Source organism: Abramis brama (assembly GCF_963993115.1).
Source record: "Abramis brama genome assembly, chromosome: 21".
Classification (NCBI taxonomy): domain Eukaryota; kingdom Metazoa; phylum Chordata; class Actinopteri; order Cypriniformes; family Leuciscidae; genus Abramis; species Abramis brama.
Genome location: NC_139983.1, coordinates 12,318,932 through 12,336,043, shown reverse-complemented (window position 1 = coordinate 12,336,043; position 17,112 = coordinate 12,318,932). Strand labels below are relative to the sequence as shown.

The following is a 17,112-nucleotide window of genomic DNA, read 5'->3' as shown; positions in this document are numbered from 1 at the left end:
AAATGTCACAATGCGAATGCGTACAACCAAAACGCACCGCATTGACTATTATATAAGCTTGTACTACTTTTCAAATACATAGACATAGCTCTTAAATACTTTCACCCCAAAATACAATTTGATATGTACTTTATTTAGTTAGAAACAAGCCAGAACAGCATTCTGCAATCTTTCAGACAACTCACAGATTCATTGGTCTCTAAAACATGTTCTCTCATTTCTTGTATTAGTTTAACTGTCCTGTTCTAGTAATAGGATTCACAAATATAACAACTCATGACAATAACAAAAACTTATTCTTTAACTTAAACTATATTTTCTTTCAACTCTGGGTGTGCTTTAAATATGTTTTCAGAGATGTCTGTCATCTGTGAGAATGAGCATTTCTGTTAGTGATAAAAAAAAAAAAAATTGGAAAAAAATTCATATTCCAAACTTTCAAACTGAAACACGTGATAAAATGTAGGAATTTCAAGAGTGTTGTGCCACACTTGTAGTTCAAATTTCTCAGCCATTTGAGCAGAGTGCATGCTAGTAAACTCATCCCAGTCAACTGTGCGCAAGCCAGTACACTAAACCGGAAAACAGTAACACTGTAAGATAGCCGAGGAAGCTTCAAATAGCAACAAGATTTCTCAACGCTCAAGCAAGAAAATGAATAGGTGCTTCAGAAGAAGGGACTTAAAGCACGGAGAACTGAATGCCGTGTTTGTTGAGGCGGTCGATGAGGGTGGTCTTGGCAAACGTCGCTCCTGGAGTGTACACGCCGCCACTGTGGAGAGTAAACCCAATAACATACATTCAGGACGTGACACTTAATAATACCAACTGCTTATTTAGGTTTAGCTTTGAAGATGTATGACAGTGACTGAATAAGTTTGCAGAACCCACGTTTTTGGAAGAGAATCTGATTCATTCAACATGGTAATGGCCGCTTGAACCATAGCGATTGGTGTGGCGACATATCCTGCCTCTGGAAAACACCACACACAAAAAATGGATATGAGAAATAGACAGATGCAGCTTTTCATGTACACTTATATGAGGCTGATGTTAATATGCATACCTGGTCCTTTAACCACAGTGCGGATCTTGCCGTTGGGTTTGCCCTCGTTGAGGTCCTGATCTTCAGTGTAACCCTCTCCAAAAAAGATGAAACGGAAAGAGGAGCCCTCCATCTGCAGACATCACATTTAAATGAAGCTGTCCATGTAATCATAAAGATTCTAGCTGACAGACTAGATGAAGATATGGGTGTTAAACCTGTTTTCTAGTTGGACCGTCTTTGGAGAAGAAGCCAAATGAGAAAAACTCTGGAAACTGCAAAGTATATCATTGATTAGAAAACACAAGATCTGCAATGTAGTCATCAAATTAAATGCAATATTTCAGCAATATATGGCTTTCACAAAATGATGTTTTACCTTAATAAGGAGATTTCTGCCAAAGCTGAACTTTACAAGGAACCAGAACATCAGTCCAGCGAAGACAAGCTTAAAAATGTTGGAAATACCACCGACACCAACATACGCCCCATACTGAACCTGTAAAAAATATGTCAGTACATACAAAACTTGTAATATTTTTCGCAATGCAGGTCATAAATTAAACTGACTTGGAAAAGACTATTGAAAAAGAAATATATGAATTTATGAATTACTGCTTTATTTTTGTTGCAGTCATTTTGTTAAGTCATTTTAGTACATGTAATAGTTATTTATTTCAGCTTTATTTCAATGAATGAAAGCAATATTTAATAGTTTTATAACTTACAGGTGACTCATTGAGTTCTTCATGTAAGTAACGCTGGGTCCTTTTCACCACTGATGGGTCGGAACCCATGAAGGGAAGTGCATATTGCTGTATCTCATTACTATAAAACAGAGCGCCCCTGTAGAGATAGAAATTCAGTTTTTGTTGATAACAGACATATTTGTGTCCGTTTGATGAACGACATTGTGCTGATACTAAACCATAACAGGCCAATCATAAACAGGTCATTTACACAACGATTAAAAAATTTGGGGTCAGTAAGATTTTTTTTTTTTTATTAATAGGTTTTATTCAGAAAGGATGCATTAAATCGATCAAAAGTGACAGTAAAGCATTATATATGTATGTATGTATATATAATATATATATAAAATGATTTTCACACAAATATTAAGCAGCACAACTGTCATCATCATCATCATGATACTGAAGACTGGAGTAATGGCTGCTGAAAATGTAACTTCCTCACCACAGGAATAAATTACATTTTAAACCATATTAAAATAGAAGACAGTTATTTTAAATTGTAATATTGCACTATTTTACAATATTACTGTTTTAACTGTATTTTTGATCAAACAAATGCAGCCTTGGAGAGCAATGAGCAAAAGAGACTTCATACCAATCCAAACTTTTGAACGGTAGTGCATTTCCTAGAATGATTTTAGTTCTAGGAACTCCTTGTGGAGGAACAAATTTAGCTCCTACTTCAGAGTAGGGTGTAAATCAAGCGGCAACCTCCCTGTCTCTCTTTTGAAACCAACACGGAAGTGAATTAAACGGCAATTCATCGACTGGCCGCTTGATGCTGGATGCAGAAGTGAGTCAAATCTGTATCTCTCCCATGTTAAAATACCCAACTTTACAGCAGAAAAAACATGTTTACAGCCTGGTGCAAAAAGTGGCTTTGGTCTATACAGCTAATTTTGCCCTTCATGACAACTGTGAGGGGGGTGAATTTTTTTATAACTCATCTGTTTAAATTATATTAAGCCTTAAAGTTCTGCATAATTAAGGGTGTCCACTTTTGAGTGACAGGTGGATTCCCGCTGCAGTGGTCATTAGTCATCATTAGCCGTTTGTCTGCTGTCTGTTAGCCGTCACGTTACCTCAGTTCATTGTCTGACTGTAAAAATAAATAAATTCGGGAGTGACGCGCTACCAAGATGGCGACGGTCAGCCACGCCCACTTTAGGCTTCAAAAACGGTCTTCAGAAACCTACGGGTGACGTCACGGACACTACGTCCACATTTTTTTACAGTCTATGGTCTAAACTAGCACCATAGAAACTCTCTGTGACGTTAGTGTGTTCGCTGATTGGCCGAATGCACGCGAAAAACCAGCACCCGCCATTTTTAAAAAAAGCTATGTAAACACATAGCTATATATTTACTCTAGAAACTAACTCTACGAACATGGAAAACCGTGATAGATGGACCTCTTAACCTTTATGCTGAGGAGAAAATCCAACGCAACTTTGAGGGAACCAAACGAAACATGATTATGTATTTCTGCTCAGCTAGCAACACTGGATATCAACAACACGGCATACATTAATAACTTTTCAAGACTGTCTACTTTCTATGTATAACAGTTCTATCTAATGACCTATTAGACAGGACTGTCGGACAGATCGTAAACTAATGAACACGGAGAATGGGAGCGATATGTGGCTCTGGCTGGCGTTCTCAACGCCGTCAAAATAAAGGTCCGCCGCGCCGTCAAAATAAAAGTCACAACAAGTGTGCCTTATGTCACTTCAGAGTTCCTACTAGTGGTGCGAATGCAACCAGGAAAACGTTTCTAGGAGAACCATTAGTTCTCGGGGAACTAGTGTTGTTTTTGGCGGCCTGTTTTAATTTTAGTTTTAGTCTAGTCTTTGTGTCAGGCTGTCATTTTAGTTTTTATTAGTTTTAGTCACATTCATACTCTTTTTAGTCTAGTCAAGTTTTAGTCGACGAAAACTGATGACATTTTAGTCTAGTTTTAGTCAACGAAAACTGATGACATTTTAGTCTAGTTTTAGTCGACGAAAACTGATGACATTTTAGTCTAGTTTTAGTCAATGAAAATTGTATTTTAGTCTCTTTTTAGTAATGCGATTCTATTTAACCCAGTCAATATATAATTTCAAACAAGGCTATCTTATTATAGGCTATTTAGTAGGCCTATATTTAGGGCTGTGACGGTGGCAGGTTTTTTTTACCACCGCGGTATTATTATAAAAAAATAATATTAAATTTTAATATTCGGGGGGTTATTAAAAAAAAAAAAAAACTCGTTTTATATTTCCACACAAAGACGCGATGCACTCTGCGCTTTGAGCGGGATGTGGGACACGAGCAGGAAAACACGAAGATATCGATCTCTTTATGATATCTTCGTGTTTTCTACTTGATGTAAATTGGTTTGAAGAGCGAATTTTATCCTCCACAAGGGCAAGATATTTAGGCTGTGTTTGAGATTGCGCTGCCAGAGAAAGTGAAACTAAAAATCACCCACACGTGTCAAACGCGCTTTACAACTAAACTCGCGCCCAATGTCTAATATAACAAGCACAAACTGTGTTAAAAAGAATTTGACATGCAAGTACAAATGTAGGCTATCTGTCCTACAGCGTTTTTCTACTTTACCACAGTAAAGAATACGAATATAATAGGCTTAATTAAAAGTGAACCAAGAAACGTTTATAATAGGCTACCTTTAGAAAATGGGTGAGACGTGACGTGAGTGAAGATTTGGGAAAAGAAACAAGAGATTCCATGCAGGGATGAGTCACGATTTTTGGATATTCGATTAGTTTATTTAATTATAAAATATCGAATAGGTTGTGCGATTATACTCTAAAATAAAATCTCCATGTTCTGGCGCTAATGCGGTGACGTGTTCATGTAACAAGAGACGCTGCCAATAACGCACATAACAGCTGTCACAAAGAACCAGCAAAAGTAATGATTATGAATGTGTCAAATATATCAATGAGACATTTTAATAGAATAACTAATGGAGTAATATATGGTTAAATTCGCTGATAATCGGGTGACCAGATCGCAATCCAGAATTTAAAGCCGACAAAGCTATGGGTTCACGCACAACTCTCTCATTCGTCGTGACGTTACATTTCGTCTCGTCTCGTTTTGGTCAACGAAAATGAAGAGACATTTTAGCATAGTTTTTATTTTTTAAACCACATTTAGTCTCGTTTTTATTCGTCAACGATATTGCATTATACATGTATTTTAGTCATCGTCACATGACCATGCATTTACGTCTAGTCTCGTCTCGTTTTCGTCAGGTGATAACGGTTCGTTGACGACAATATTTCGTCATAATTTTCGTTGACGAAAGCAACACTACGGGGAACCATCCTGGTCACTAGTTCCTAGAACTAAGTTCCTATAAAAATCCCCTATAGTGTCGGCCCAGATCTGGTACATGTGGAATCCACACGTACCAGATGTGGGCCGGATCTTGGCCTACACTATGTTGCTGTCTGTGTCTGCTTGTTGTTGTACACACCTCTTTTTAATTTTTGCCCCAACCACAGGAAGAGGCTTGTGACTAAACTTCTTCCTGAGGCTTCGCAACTTGGGGCCGTCAGCAAAGCCATAGATGGCCGACTGCCAGGTGCCATCATGGATGCTGCCTCCCTGCGGACACACGAGAATGTGGGTCAGCTGAGACTTATACACAAAGGCCTTTTAAAAAACAGACTATTCCAATGTTCACAGCTTTAATTCTTGATATGTTTTAAGTTTAAAACTTATGAGCACCAACCTCAGGCCCTGCATTTGCAGTCAAAAAGCTCTCAATAGCTGTTATTGTCCCTGGTAATGAAAACAACAGCATATTAATGTTACTAAAATATTAGTATTTAAAAATATTATATAATTTGGTATAGTTTAATATCTTTTAACATAATTGATGCAATAATTACATGACAAACATACCTTTAAACTGGTCCCTGGTGTAAATGACGCCCATGTCAGCAGGAATGGAGTCAAAACCACAGCTTCCCACAATGTAGACGCCCTTTTCAGCAGCCTGGCCATGGTAGTTTAGCTGCATACTCTCCAGGAACTACAGAAAATACAACATACACATATCTCTGAATTTTGAGATCAACAGGAAATCAAAATAGACCCAATTTGCTTGATACCCATCTGAAGCAAAATTACTTTTTCGGCTGAAGCCACCAAACCCTCTTATTGCCGTTGCATATTATGTTTCACTGAGGAAAACATCACATTATGGAAGTAAAATGGGTTGTGAATGCTTGACTTTAATATTGTTATGATCAAGTTTATGGATTTATTGTAAATGTGATAATGAAATAGGAACAAAGTGTCAGGAAAAGCACCTGTGGTTCTCCGGAGATATCAATGCAGTGTGCGTCGTTCTCCACACAAGCTTTGACCACAGGATCACCAAAAAATCGATACTGTAGAAAAACATACAAAAAGTTATGAGTAAATATCAGTATATATACACAGTATACATTTATATATATATATATATATATATATATACAGTGAGGAAAATAAGTATTTGAACACCCTGCTATTTTGCAAGTTCTCCCACTTAGAAATCATGGAGGGGTCTGAAATTGTCATCGTAGGTGCATGTCCACTGTGAGAGACATAATAAAAAAAAAACAACAACAATTTATTTGTATGATACAGCTGCAAATAAGTATTTGAACACCTGAGAAAATCAATGTTAATATTTGGTACGGTAGCCTTTGTTTGCAATTACAGAGGTCAAACGTTTCCTGTAGTTTTTCACCAGGTTTGCACACACTGCAGGAGGGATTTTGGCCCACTCCTCCACACAGATCTTCTCTAGATCAGTCAGGTTTCTGGGCTGTCGCTGAGAAACACGGAGTTTGAGCTCCCTCCAAAGATTCTCTATTGGGTTTAGGTCTGGAGACTGGCTAGGCCACACCAGAACCTTGATATGCTTCTTACAGAGCCACTCCTTGGTTATCCTGGCTGTGTGCTTCGGGTCATTGTCATGTTGGAAGACCCAGCCTCGACCCATCTTCAATGCTCTAACTGAGGGAAGGAGGTTTTTCCCCAAAATCTCGCAATACATGGCCCCGGTCATCCTCTCCTTAATACAGTGCAGTCGCCCTGTCCCATGTGCAGAAAAACACCCCCAAAGCATGATGCTACCACCCCCATGCTTCACAGTAGGGATGGTGTTCTTGGGATGGTACTCATTCTTCTTCCTCCAAACACGTTTAGTGGAATTATGACCAAAAAGTTCTATTTTGGTCTCATCTGACCACATGACTTTCTCCCATGACTCCTCTGGATCATTCAAATGGTCATTGGCAAACTTAAGACGGGCCTTGACATGTGCTGGTTTAAGCAGGGGAACCTTCCGTGCCATGCATGATTTCAAACCATGACGTCTTAGTGTATTACCAACAGTAACCTTGGAAACGGTGGTCCCAGCTCTTTTCAGGTCATTGACCAGCTCCTCCCGTGTAGTTCTGGGCTGATTTCTCACCTTTCTTAGGATCATTGAGACCCCACGAGGTGAGATCTTGCATGGAGCCCCAGTCCGAGGGAGATTGACGGTCATGTTTAGCTTCTTCCATTTTCTAATGATTGCTCCAACAGTGGACCTTTTTTCACCAAGCTGCTTGGCAATTTCCCCGTAGCCCTTTCCAGCCTTGTGGAGGTGTACAATTTTGTCTCTAGTGTCTTTGGACAGCTCTTTGGTCTTGGCCATGTTAGTAGTTGGATTCTTACTGATTGTATGGGGTGGACAGGTGTCTTTATGCAGCTAACGACCTCAAACAGGTGCATCTAATTTAGGATAATAAATGGAGTGGAGGTGGACATTTTAAAGGCAGACTAACAGGTCTTTGAGGGTCAGAATTCTAGCTGATAGACAGGTGTTCAAATACTTATTTGCAGCTGTATCATACAAATAAATAGTTAAAAAATCATATTTTGTGATTTCTGGATTTCTTTTTTTAGATTATGTCTCTCACAGTGGACATGCACCTATGATGACAATTTCAGACCCCTCCATGATTTCCAAGTGGGAGAACTTGCAAAATAGCAGGGTGTTCAAATACTTATTTTCCTCACTGTATATATATATATATTACAACAATATGTACACAGTATAAATATTTAAAAAATAATTGACAACGGGCCGTTGAATTATTAGAAAAATATTAAAATGATTTCTGAAGGATCATGTGACACTGAAGACTGGAGTAATGATGCTGAAAATTCAGCTTTGCCATCACATGAATAAATTATATTTTAAAGAATATTAAAAAAGAAAAACATTATTTTAAATTGTAATAATATTTCACAATATTACTGTTTTTACTGTATTTTTTTTATCTTACTTTTGAATGGTAGAGTAAATGAACATTTATTTTATACAATATGTATACTATTGTCTAAAAATATCTGAGAAAACAAAACAATCCATACTCTTTTAGACATCCTTACTATTTTTAGACAAATGTATTTAAAGAAAACTGAGGGAGATCATCTGAGGTTCAATGTACAAACGTATTTATCTCTTTTTAAAGGACAGTATTGTGAAACCGCATATAGTCTCTCAATATGGGCGGAGTTATCAGTTATCAGTCTGATGTAGCAATCTGGGTAAACATGAGGCCTTAAAGGACAATTCCGGTGAAAAATGAACCTAGGGGTAATTAACACATGGTTACCAAGTCGATCGTTCCCTGGGATGCGTTTTCATGAAAATCGAATGTAAAGAGTTTTATCTCTAAAAACAGATTAGCTTATAACGCTAGTATATGGGGCACAGAGTAAGTAAAAGTAAATCGCTAGTTAATGCCACTAACAAGGCTCAAAATAGCCTCACACTAACACGGTAGCATAATGAGGGTCCTTACATGCAAACCGAAGCATTGAGAACTTTGTAAGTATACAGACAGTTTAATAAGAAGAGACTTTATAAAGACAGTACATTACGCGTTAACAGGCAGCAGGCATCTTGGAAAACAGTCTCGACTAATCGAGTCACGAACGCCGTGCTACGTTATATTTCACAAACATAATTCCTATCGACCAGCTCACTTAGCACGGCGTTCGTGACTCGATTAGTCGAGACTGTTTTCCAAGATGACGCCTGCCTGTAAACGCGTAATGTACTGTCTTTATAAAGTATCTTCTTATTAAACTGTCTGTACACTTACAAAGTTCTCAATGCTTCGGTTTGCATGTAAGGACCCTCATTATGCTACCGTGTTAGTGTGAGGCTATTTTGAGCCTTGTTAGTGGCATTAACTAGCGATTTACTTTTACTTACTCTGTGCCCCATATACTAGCGTTATAAGATCATCTGTTTTTAGAGATAAAACTCTTTACATTCGATTTTCATGAAAACGCATCCCAGGGAACGATCGACTTGGTAACCATGTGTTAATTACCCCTAGGTTAATTTTTCCCCGGAATTGTCCTTTAAAATTCAGTTAGTAATTTATCAATAGCTCGATGTTTGACGGCCAATCATATATATTGCTGCCCACAGATAAGTGATTCTGTGTCCTACAGTCTGCGTACTTACAGGCCCCACACAGCTGAGCACAATGACTCCCTGTTTGCACATGGCAGCCAATGAGTCGGCATCGCTGACATCCGCGATGAGGACGTCTACCTCAGACTTCAACTCCGGCTTACCTGAGAACAAACATTTTAAACATGACATACACTGTAATTATGCAAAGAGTGCTGGGTTATATGTCATATTTAATGCAAATTGACATGTTTATGATATTATGTACTGCATAGATGCAAAACAGTCTAGGCTAAATTCAGTATCATACATAATTTAGTTTGTAAAGTAGCCTTGACCATAAAAATCCTTAATAGCCGTGTCGTTATTCAGTGTCCAGTCATCCTACATTCATTCTTCGTGAAATCTAAATATAACTCTGAGCAAATGTTCTGTTTGAGCCAATCCATTCAAAGCTACATGATTAAAGGCATGGAATATGTCACTGGAATATAATTTTCCATCAGCTGTTCAGGATTAATTAAACCATCCCAAACGACCACCATGACCAAAGAGCCTATTGTCCAGCAAAACGCATGTGTATTATCCAAGCTAAACAAGAAGGAATGTATTTGTCAAAGCAGAAAAGTATCAACCATTTAAGAAAATCAGTTCACTGGCGAATGCCACGATGTGGGTCAAAGTCAAGTCCAATCCAATATAGTTGGGTCATTGCAACCCTTCTAACACTTTGACATCTTTGCCAAGTTTGCTGCGCTTACAGTCTAGAATGTTTCCTCTTGTACTTCTGCTAAATGGATAACACAATTTGTTACTGCAGATATTCTCGCTAACTCAATTTGCTCAACAATCCTGTACATTTTTTTAAAAAAAGATGCAAAACATGAGTAAATATCTCTGGGGTAAAAAAAAACACAACAGAATTTGCTAATAAAAATGTTTTACACCCCCTCAGTTAAGAACCAGTGTTGTCATAGAGCAATGTTATTTTAGTAGTTTTTAGTAGTATTTATGTATTATTGTATTTTTATATTCTATTATATTTCAGTTATTTTAATTGTAGCTATTTTAGGTGCTTTTCTCATTGCAATCGTTTTGTTAAGGAGTTGTTGTTGTTTATTTAATTTTTAATTACCATTTATTTAGTTAGTTAGTAGGCCTACTACTAGTATTATAAGAACTAACGTTAGTTTTGGGTAAATGTAAAATTAATACAAATCAATGCATACACAGCTCAAAAACAAATAATAAATAAATACATAAATAAACAAACTCTTGCAACATCTAACGTTACTGGAAAAAATTACGATGACAACCAAAGTTTTAACGTTAAAATAACGTTATTCCTAGTTTTTATAGTAGCAGTAGCTGTTCCTACAGCACAGTTCATCCAACAATAAATGAAACCAGACAAAAAAGTTTCTGAAATAATTTGAAAAATTCCTATTCATTATGATTTTACAGAGCTATAAATTACTGTAACACTAAGCAGTGCACTAAGGTATTTTTGCAGACCTGGTGATTTCTAGGGTTCAAGCATATTACAGTTTTATTAGTTCACTAAATTCAATCAAATACAGAGTCTGCTTCACCCACCGAGAACTCCGGCGGCCTGCTCAAGAACTTTCTCCAGCTTGGCTCTGTTCCTGCCGGCTACGGCCCATTTCAAATTCCCCTTGGGACCCTCGGATGCGGTGCGGGCCACCTCCTCCACCACAAACTGTCCCGTGAAACCCGAAGCGCCGAAGATGATGATGTGGTAGGGTCTGCTGGATGAGGTGCTGAACGACGCCATAGCTGAAAGAGAGAGACTGGGATACTGGAAGAGACAGACTGGGATACTGGAAGAGACAGAGTGAGACCAGCGCGAGGAACACCTGACAGTTGACAGTTGGGCGACTGGAGAGCTAACGTTACTTCCGTAGGCGTCAGCCTTCAACATGAAGTTCAATGAAGAGGATCATCAATGCGCAGCTCTGTTTGCGCACCCTCTGAAATAATCGATCAAATCAGGGAGGAAGATGGATACCCAGGCGAGATTGCCTTAAATAATTATGCATAAGGTGTTGTGACCACAAAAAAATCCGCATAAATCAAGTAAAGATACTTTGTATTGACGGAATATGAATTGCGTCGTTGATACGCATACAAACTTCTAGAACACACAACCGTGCAATACGTCACATCTCCTCGTTTCTGATTAGTCTACTCGGATTGTGGGCGGAAAAGGTTTTGGATAAGAAGATTCTAAGGATTATGGTATAATATTTATGTTTTCTGTAATGTGTTCACAACGATTTATTATTTTTTACATATTAGTGCATTTTTAAATATATACATATATATTTTTTCATATTTATAGGAATGAAATATATAATTAATACACAAGCAATATATGTAAATGAATATATCTACTATTTTTAATTGTTCATTTTTACATAAATTACTTGCAAACCTTGGCATGCAGATAGATAATTTAGTCAGCATAATAAAACTATTATTCGGAAACCCATTTTCTTCTGCCATGTGACATTTCCCCAGGATATCCTATGAGAAAATGGTAATTTTATTGATCTGGAATTGACTGAATTGTGAAATGTCGTCTCTTATTACAAATGGTTGGAGGAGAGAGCTTGATGATGTAAGCTGAAAAAGTTATTATATTTCGATAAAATATGATTATTATTATTTTTTGACCAGGAATGTGTATTAAGGAATGCTCCTTTTAATTTCATTTTGATTTTAATGATTAATGCATAATATGACTTTAAAAACTTTTAAACTTCATTCAAATAATACAAAGACGCATCAGTCCCAACAATAAGATTTATTCACCATGTGTTTTTGGTCGAAGACATCTCATTGCATTTTCCTTTAAAATCTTCTCCCAAGACAATAACTAAACAGATTTGAACCATACAATTAGGAAATACAGCAATCGTCACATGATATATACACAAAATCAAAATTAAGAGTTTATATTAAATATAGTTTCCAATGGTCTCTGTACAGTCATTATAAGAGAGTGCATGCAGCAGAATGTGTGATTCTAAAAGACTTTGTTTTGCTTTAAATAAATACTGAAAACTCACACAATAAAGACATTCAATGGTCATCTGAACCAGCCAGACAACACACAAATAAAAAAAGAAAAACAGACGACACAAAATAAAGTTTTACAGTTCCCGCCAAGTACTTTCACGCACTTGAGCAGAGCACAGCAAACTACACGTTACTTTTACTTCATTAACTGCAGACATTACCATAGTAAGACCGTGCCTCGAAAGGAAAATGTTCAAGACACAGATTCGGTAGAATAAACACAAGATGCACTTATGACAATAACCAAATAAGAAGAAACATGAATGAACAAAAACTAAGTATTTGAATACCATGATTACAATAACTGTTAAGATTATTAACAATAGACATGCCTGAGCAAATGATATTAAAATCTTATGACATTCTTGTTCTAGTACCAATTTCATCTTAAAAACTTTCCATTGGTAAATACAGTCATGTACTGGAGGCCTAGTTTAGGGGAAAACAAATCCTAGTTACCATAGTTATCAATTCTATGGGGAAAATGAAATACTTCATAGATTTGGCTATTTTTAAAGTCGCCATGAAATCAAAATGACAATTCTTGTTTGTTGTTTTATGGAATTTTGCAGTATTTATTATAAATGATTTATCAGTGCACATTATTTTTTTAAAGTCATGTGCCTTCATAATCTTTAATCAAAATAACTTCCCCTCCCTCTTTCAGTGACATCTCTTCTCTTCTCTGGTGATGTGTTTACTGACCAGAGGGCGGGGCAACCTGTCACTCACATGAGATTAACCAATAGCAAACCACAACAATCCAACGATCAAATCAATTCCCAATTAACAAAATCAAGCCCCGCCCTAAAATCTTTCTTGTTCAAGAAGCTTCCCCTGAATACCTTAACTTTTGCTTCATGTCGACTTTAAAAAGAAAAATAACTCAAAAAGTTTATGTGTGGACTAGAGCTGCATGACTAATCGTTAAAAGATCGCGATCTCGAGTCAAACACCCAAGCAATCTTATTCTTAAATGACTATAAATTTATACATATATATACACATTTATTTATATATAAATATGTCTATATAACAATCTCTTGAATTAATGGACCACTCTTTCAACAGATTCATTAAAAATGCTGATTCTATTAAACAAGTGATATCTTTATTAAGAGTGAGTCACTGAATCATTCATTCAATAATGAGTCTTTATGAGTGAGTCACTGAATCATTCATTCAAGAGATTCGTTCAAAAACGCTGATTCATCCAATGATGAAACAAGTGCAGTCTTTATGAGTGAGTCAATGAATCATTCATTCAATAATGAGTCTTTATGAGTGAGTCACTGAATCATTCATTCAAGAGATTCGTTCAAAAACGCTGATTCATCCAATGATGAAACAAGTGCAGTCTTTATGAGTGAGTCAATGAATCATTCATTCAATAATGAGTCTTTATGAGTGAGTCACTGAATCATTCATTCAAGAGATTCGTTCAAAAACGCTGATTCATCCAATGATGAAACAAGTGCAGTCTTTATGAGTGAGTCAATGAATCATTCATTCAATAGATTTGTTACAAAATGCTGATTCATTCTGTAATGAAATCAGTGAAGTCTTTGAGTGAATCATTCATTTAAAAAAAATAAAATTATAAAATATATTTAAACAGATAACATCAATTGACTTTTTGTCAGAACCTTTAGTTGTATTTTCAGAATCTTAGGAGAATAACAATCTCTATTTTAAACAAAAAATCGTGCAGCTCTAGTGTGGACTCTTGTATTACAAATGAAAAAATAAAAAATGATCTGCCATCTAACCGAATAAAAGAAGTGTGAATTCAAGCAATTTAGTAATAATATAAAAATAAATGCAAAGTAAATTCAGTCTGAGGGTTTGTGTTTGACACTGCTAGTTTCAAGTATAAGACTGAATTAAAGAAGATATATATCGATTATTAATTAATAATAAATCTAAAATAAATAATTAATATCAATGTTGTGTTACTAATTATCAAAATATTGCCAAATCTACCAGACAATTCTCTTTGCTTTTCTATAATAATTAATGGGAAACTATAGTCACTGGGATTTGTCTGTATCTATATACAGCATCTATAATTCCTCAATATACATGTATTGCTTTCCTGTCCCTATTAACATTTTTATAAACAAAACCATCCAAGCCCACCACAGGAGAATGCTACGTCCAGGCTACAGATGGATATGTCCATTATTATATCTTCAGTACTACGGTGGTCATTCAACTTTCTGAACGAATATAAGACAACCAAATATTAAGATTTGAGATTTAAGACTTTAAAAAACGAAGTCTCTTCATATGAGGTTCAGTTGATGGCAGTAAACAGTGGGCTACTTGAGTCGAAAACTGGCCAAAGTGGTTTCCGGTGTCTTCCAGGGGCCGGACGTCCCCTTTAGGACCTCACAGACGGGCTCCTGCGTCAGTGTGACCCAGCAAAGGCCTATTTATGAGGGTTTCTCAGCATCGAAGATCACGGAGGCAGAAAATGGCTCCTCGTCCTGCTATGAGCTCGGGGACAGCCAGTGTTTGAGCTCGTCCATTCCCCTCTGCACCCGTCCGATGTAGAAGTCCATGTTATGGGAAAAGTCCGTGCACACACTGGATTGGGCGTCTCCGAAAGTGCAGTAGAGCGCGGTCCCGCCCACACTGATCACCACGGTAGCCAAGCACAACAAGAGGAGGAGGAGCCAGGAGTCCCCGCCCACCTCATCTGCATATCAGGTATGAGCAAATCAATAGAGAATCAGAACATGATCAATGTGAATACTGCAAAAATGAGATTTCAGAAAACAATACTGGTTCTCACCGTGGTCCAGGCCTTCGTCAGGTTCTCGGAAACGGACCTTCCTTTTGGGGACGGGTTTAGAGGCAGCAGGGGGAGAGCTGTTGGCTCCTTCCAGAGACACTCTTCTCTTTAAGATCGACACAAGACCAGCAGCTGGAGTGATCTGAAACACAGGCGACAGGTTATTGAGAAAGATTGCTGTGCTCAAAGGCTTGGAACGAGGATCTAATTTAATTTCTCACGAAAATGAGGTAAAGCTGTGCACTAACGTACTTCACCCACTAGATGTCACTATGAGCTGAGGGCTTAAAATATATCAAATGAAGCGTGATTCAAACAATGGAACTGTAAGATGTAAGATTTAGATACAAAAATGGAATTTATTGCCTTTTTGTGTAAAAGAAACAAGCTGGTTTTGGTCTTTGACTGCCTGAATATGAGGTATAGAATGTAAAATATATATAATGTTAGATAATATAATGTTATCTAATTTTGTCAGATTTAACAAGAAATATTTTTTTGGTATTTACGTAAAATAAAATAAGCACTTTACAAATTTGTTTTCAATTTATATACATCCATTGTTCCCTAAATTTTATATGAATACTCAATTAAATATAAATACTAAATCTACATACAAGTCTTGAACATTTATATTTATAGTCAGGATTACATTTTTATTTTAATGTTAATAAAAATGTATATAAAAGAGAATTTATTTAGGTAAATTTGGCATTATTATTATGATTATTATTTTTTGCTAAATGTGAAAAATATATATGTATATAGAATGATAAATGCAGCATGCTATATATATATATATATATATATATATATATATATATATATATATATATATATATATATATATATATATATTGTATTTTTCACCCTATCCAGGCAGTCTTTAACAAGACTATATAGTCTACATAAAATATCTCATAATAAATCTGTATTATCTCAAGCAAGTATGTTTAATAATACATGTCCTTTAATATGCATCAAGGAGCTGAAATCCATTTCCTCAGCACTTCATCTGAATTAGGTTTACCTTTACCCCACCTCATAAATGATGCACATGAGGATGAAAGTATTGGAGATCAGGAAAGAGGAGTCAGTTATGTTACATCACAAGCCACTGAGGAATGGAAAAGGTCACGGAGAGGTCAAACTACTAAAGATCAATGAGCACTGAGAATATCATGAATATCATGAATAAATCTGAATATTAATGATGACATGAGTGCGTGTGTGTGGCTTCATAGCAGTTATTACCTTAAACTAAAACTTACAAAAAAAAGTTTTTGTTTTAATTGAAATAAAGAATAAGCAAGTAAATGAAATAAAAGTTTAAGTAAAATAAATGAAATGAAATTAAAGCTAAACAGAAATATATATATATATAAACCACTGATAAAAGCATATAACAAATTGACTAAACCTTAAACTAAATAAAAAACTGCAAATATAAAAACAAAAGAAAACAGCATTATTGCACTAAAGTAAGCAATAAAGGGGGAAAAAAGCATTAAAGTTAATTTTAATTGAGAGGAATAACTACGCCGATACCATTCGTTTGTGCTCTTATTGAATTAAGACTAATTTTAACAGTAACTCAGGATTGTTTTTCACTAAAAAACCTTGGTGTCAACTCATTTCACCCAGAGAACTTCCATATTTGGCAAGATCTGTCTCAATGAAAACAAATCTTTCAAGCACTGCAATTATAGTATACTATTTTTGCTCCACAACAGTCATTTCATTTGTCAATTGAGACTAAAAGCCAAAGGGAAAAACCTTTAGGGAAAAACTTTCGGTTTTATTAAAAGCCTTCATACATTGATTATATAACATGAAGTAGAAGTTGCTGAAGTAGGCTAATTGATCCTTAATGTTATCTGAGGAATACAAGCGCCCATGTGATCCTAAAAAAAGCCAAACA

At 36.2% G+C, this 17,112-nt stretch overlaps 2 protein-coding genes across 2 annotated transcripts in view; both read right to left on the bottom strand.

Moving 5' to 3' along the window:
- Positions 1-112: 112 nt before the first annotated feature.
- Positions 113-11,490, bottom strand: LOC311071925 (saccharopine dehydrogenase-like oxidoreductase). Its single transcript, XM_084096538.1, has 12 exons — positions 10,889-11,490; positions 9,344-9,456; positions 6,135-6,215; positions 5,725-5,854; positions 5,552-5,601; positions 5,294-5,424; positions 1,774-1,891; positions 1,425-1,544; positions 1,264-1,320; positions 1,067-1,178; positions 892-973; positions 113-772 (listed from the first exon to the last, which is right to left on the bottom strand). Exons 1-12 carry the CDS (start codon positions 11,232-11,234, stop codon positions 682-684), a joined length of 1,431 nt encoding a protein of 476 aa, XP_083952664.1. The 5' UTR covers positions 11,235-11,490; the 3' UTR covers positions 113-681.
- A 614-nt stretch (positions 11,491-12,104) lies between these two features.
- Positions 12,105-17,112, bottom strand: part of cnsta (consortin, connexin sorting protein a) — a 30,616-nt gene continuing 25,608 nt past the window's right edge. The window contains exons 10-11 of the mRNA XM_084097804.1: positions 15,192-15,333; positions 12,105-15,095 (exon numbers count right to left, since the gene is read on the bottom strand). Of these exons, the coding sequence (XP_083953930.1) occupies positions 14,887-15,095; positions 15,192-15,333 (351 nt within the window). The 3' untranslated portion in view covers positions 12,105-14,886. The remainder of the gene's footprint in view (positions 15,096-15,191; positions 15,334-17,112) is intronic.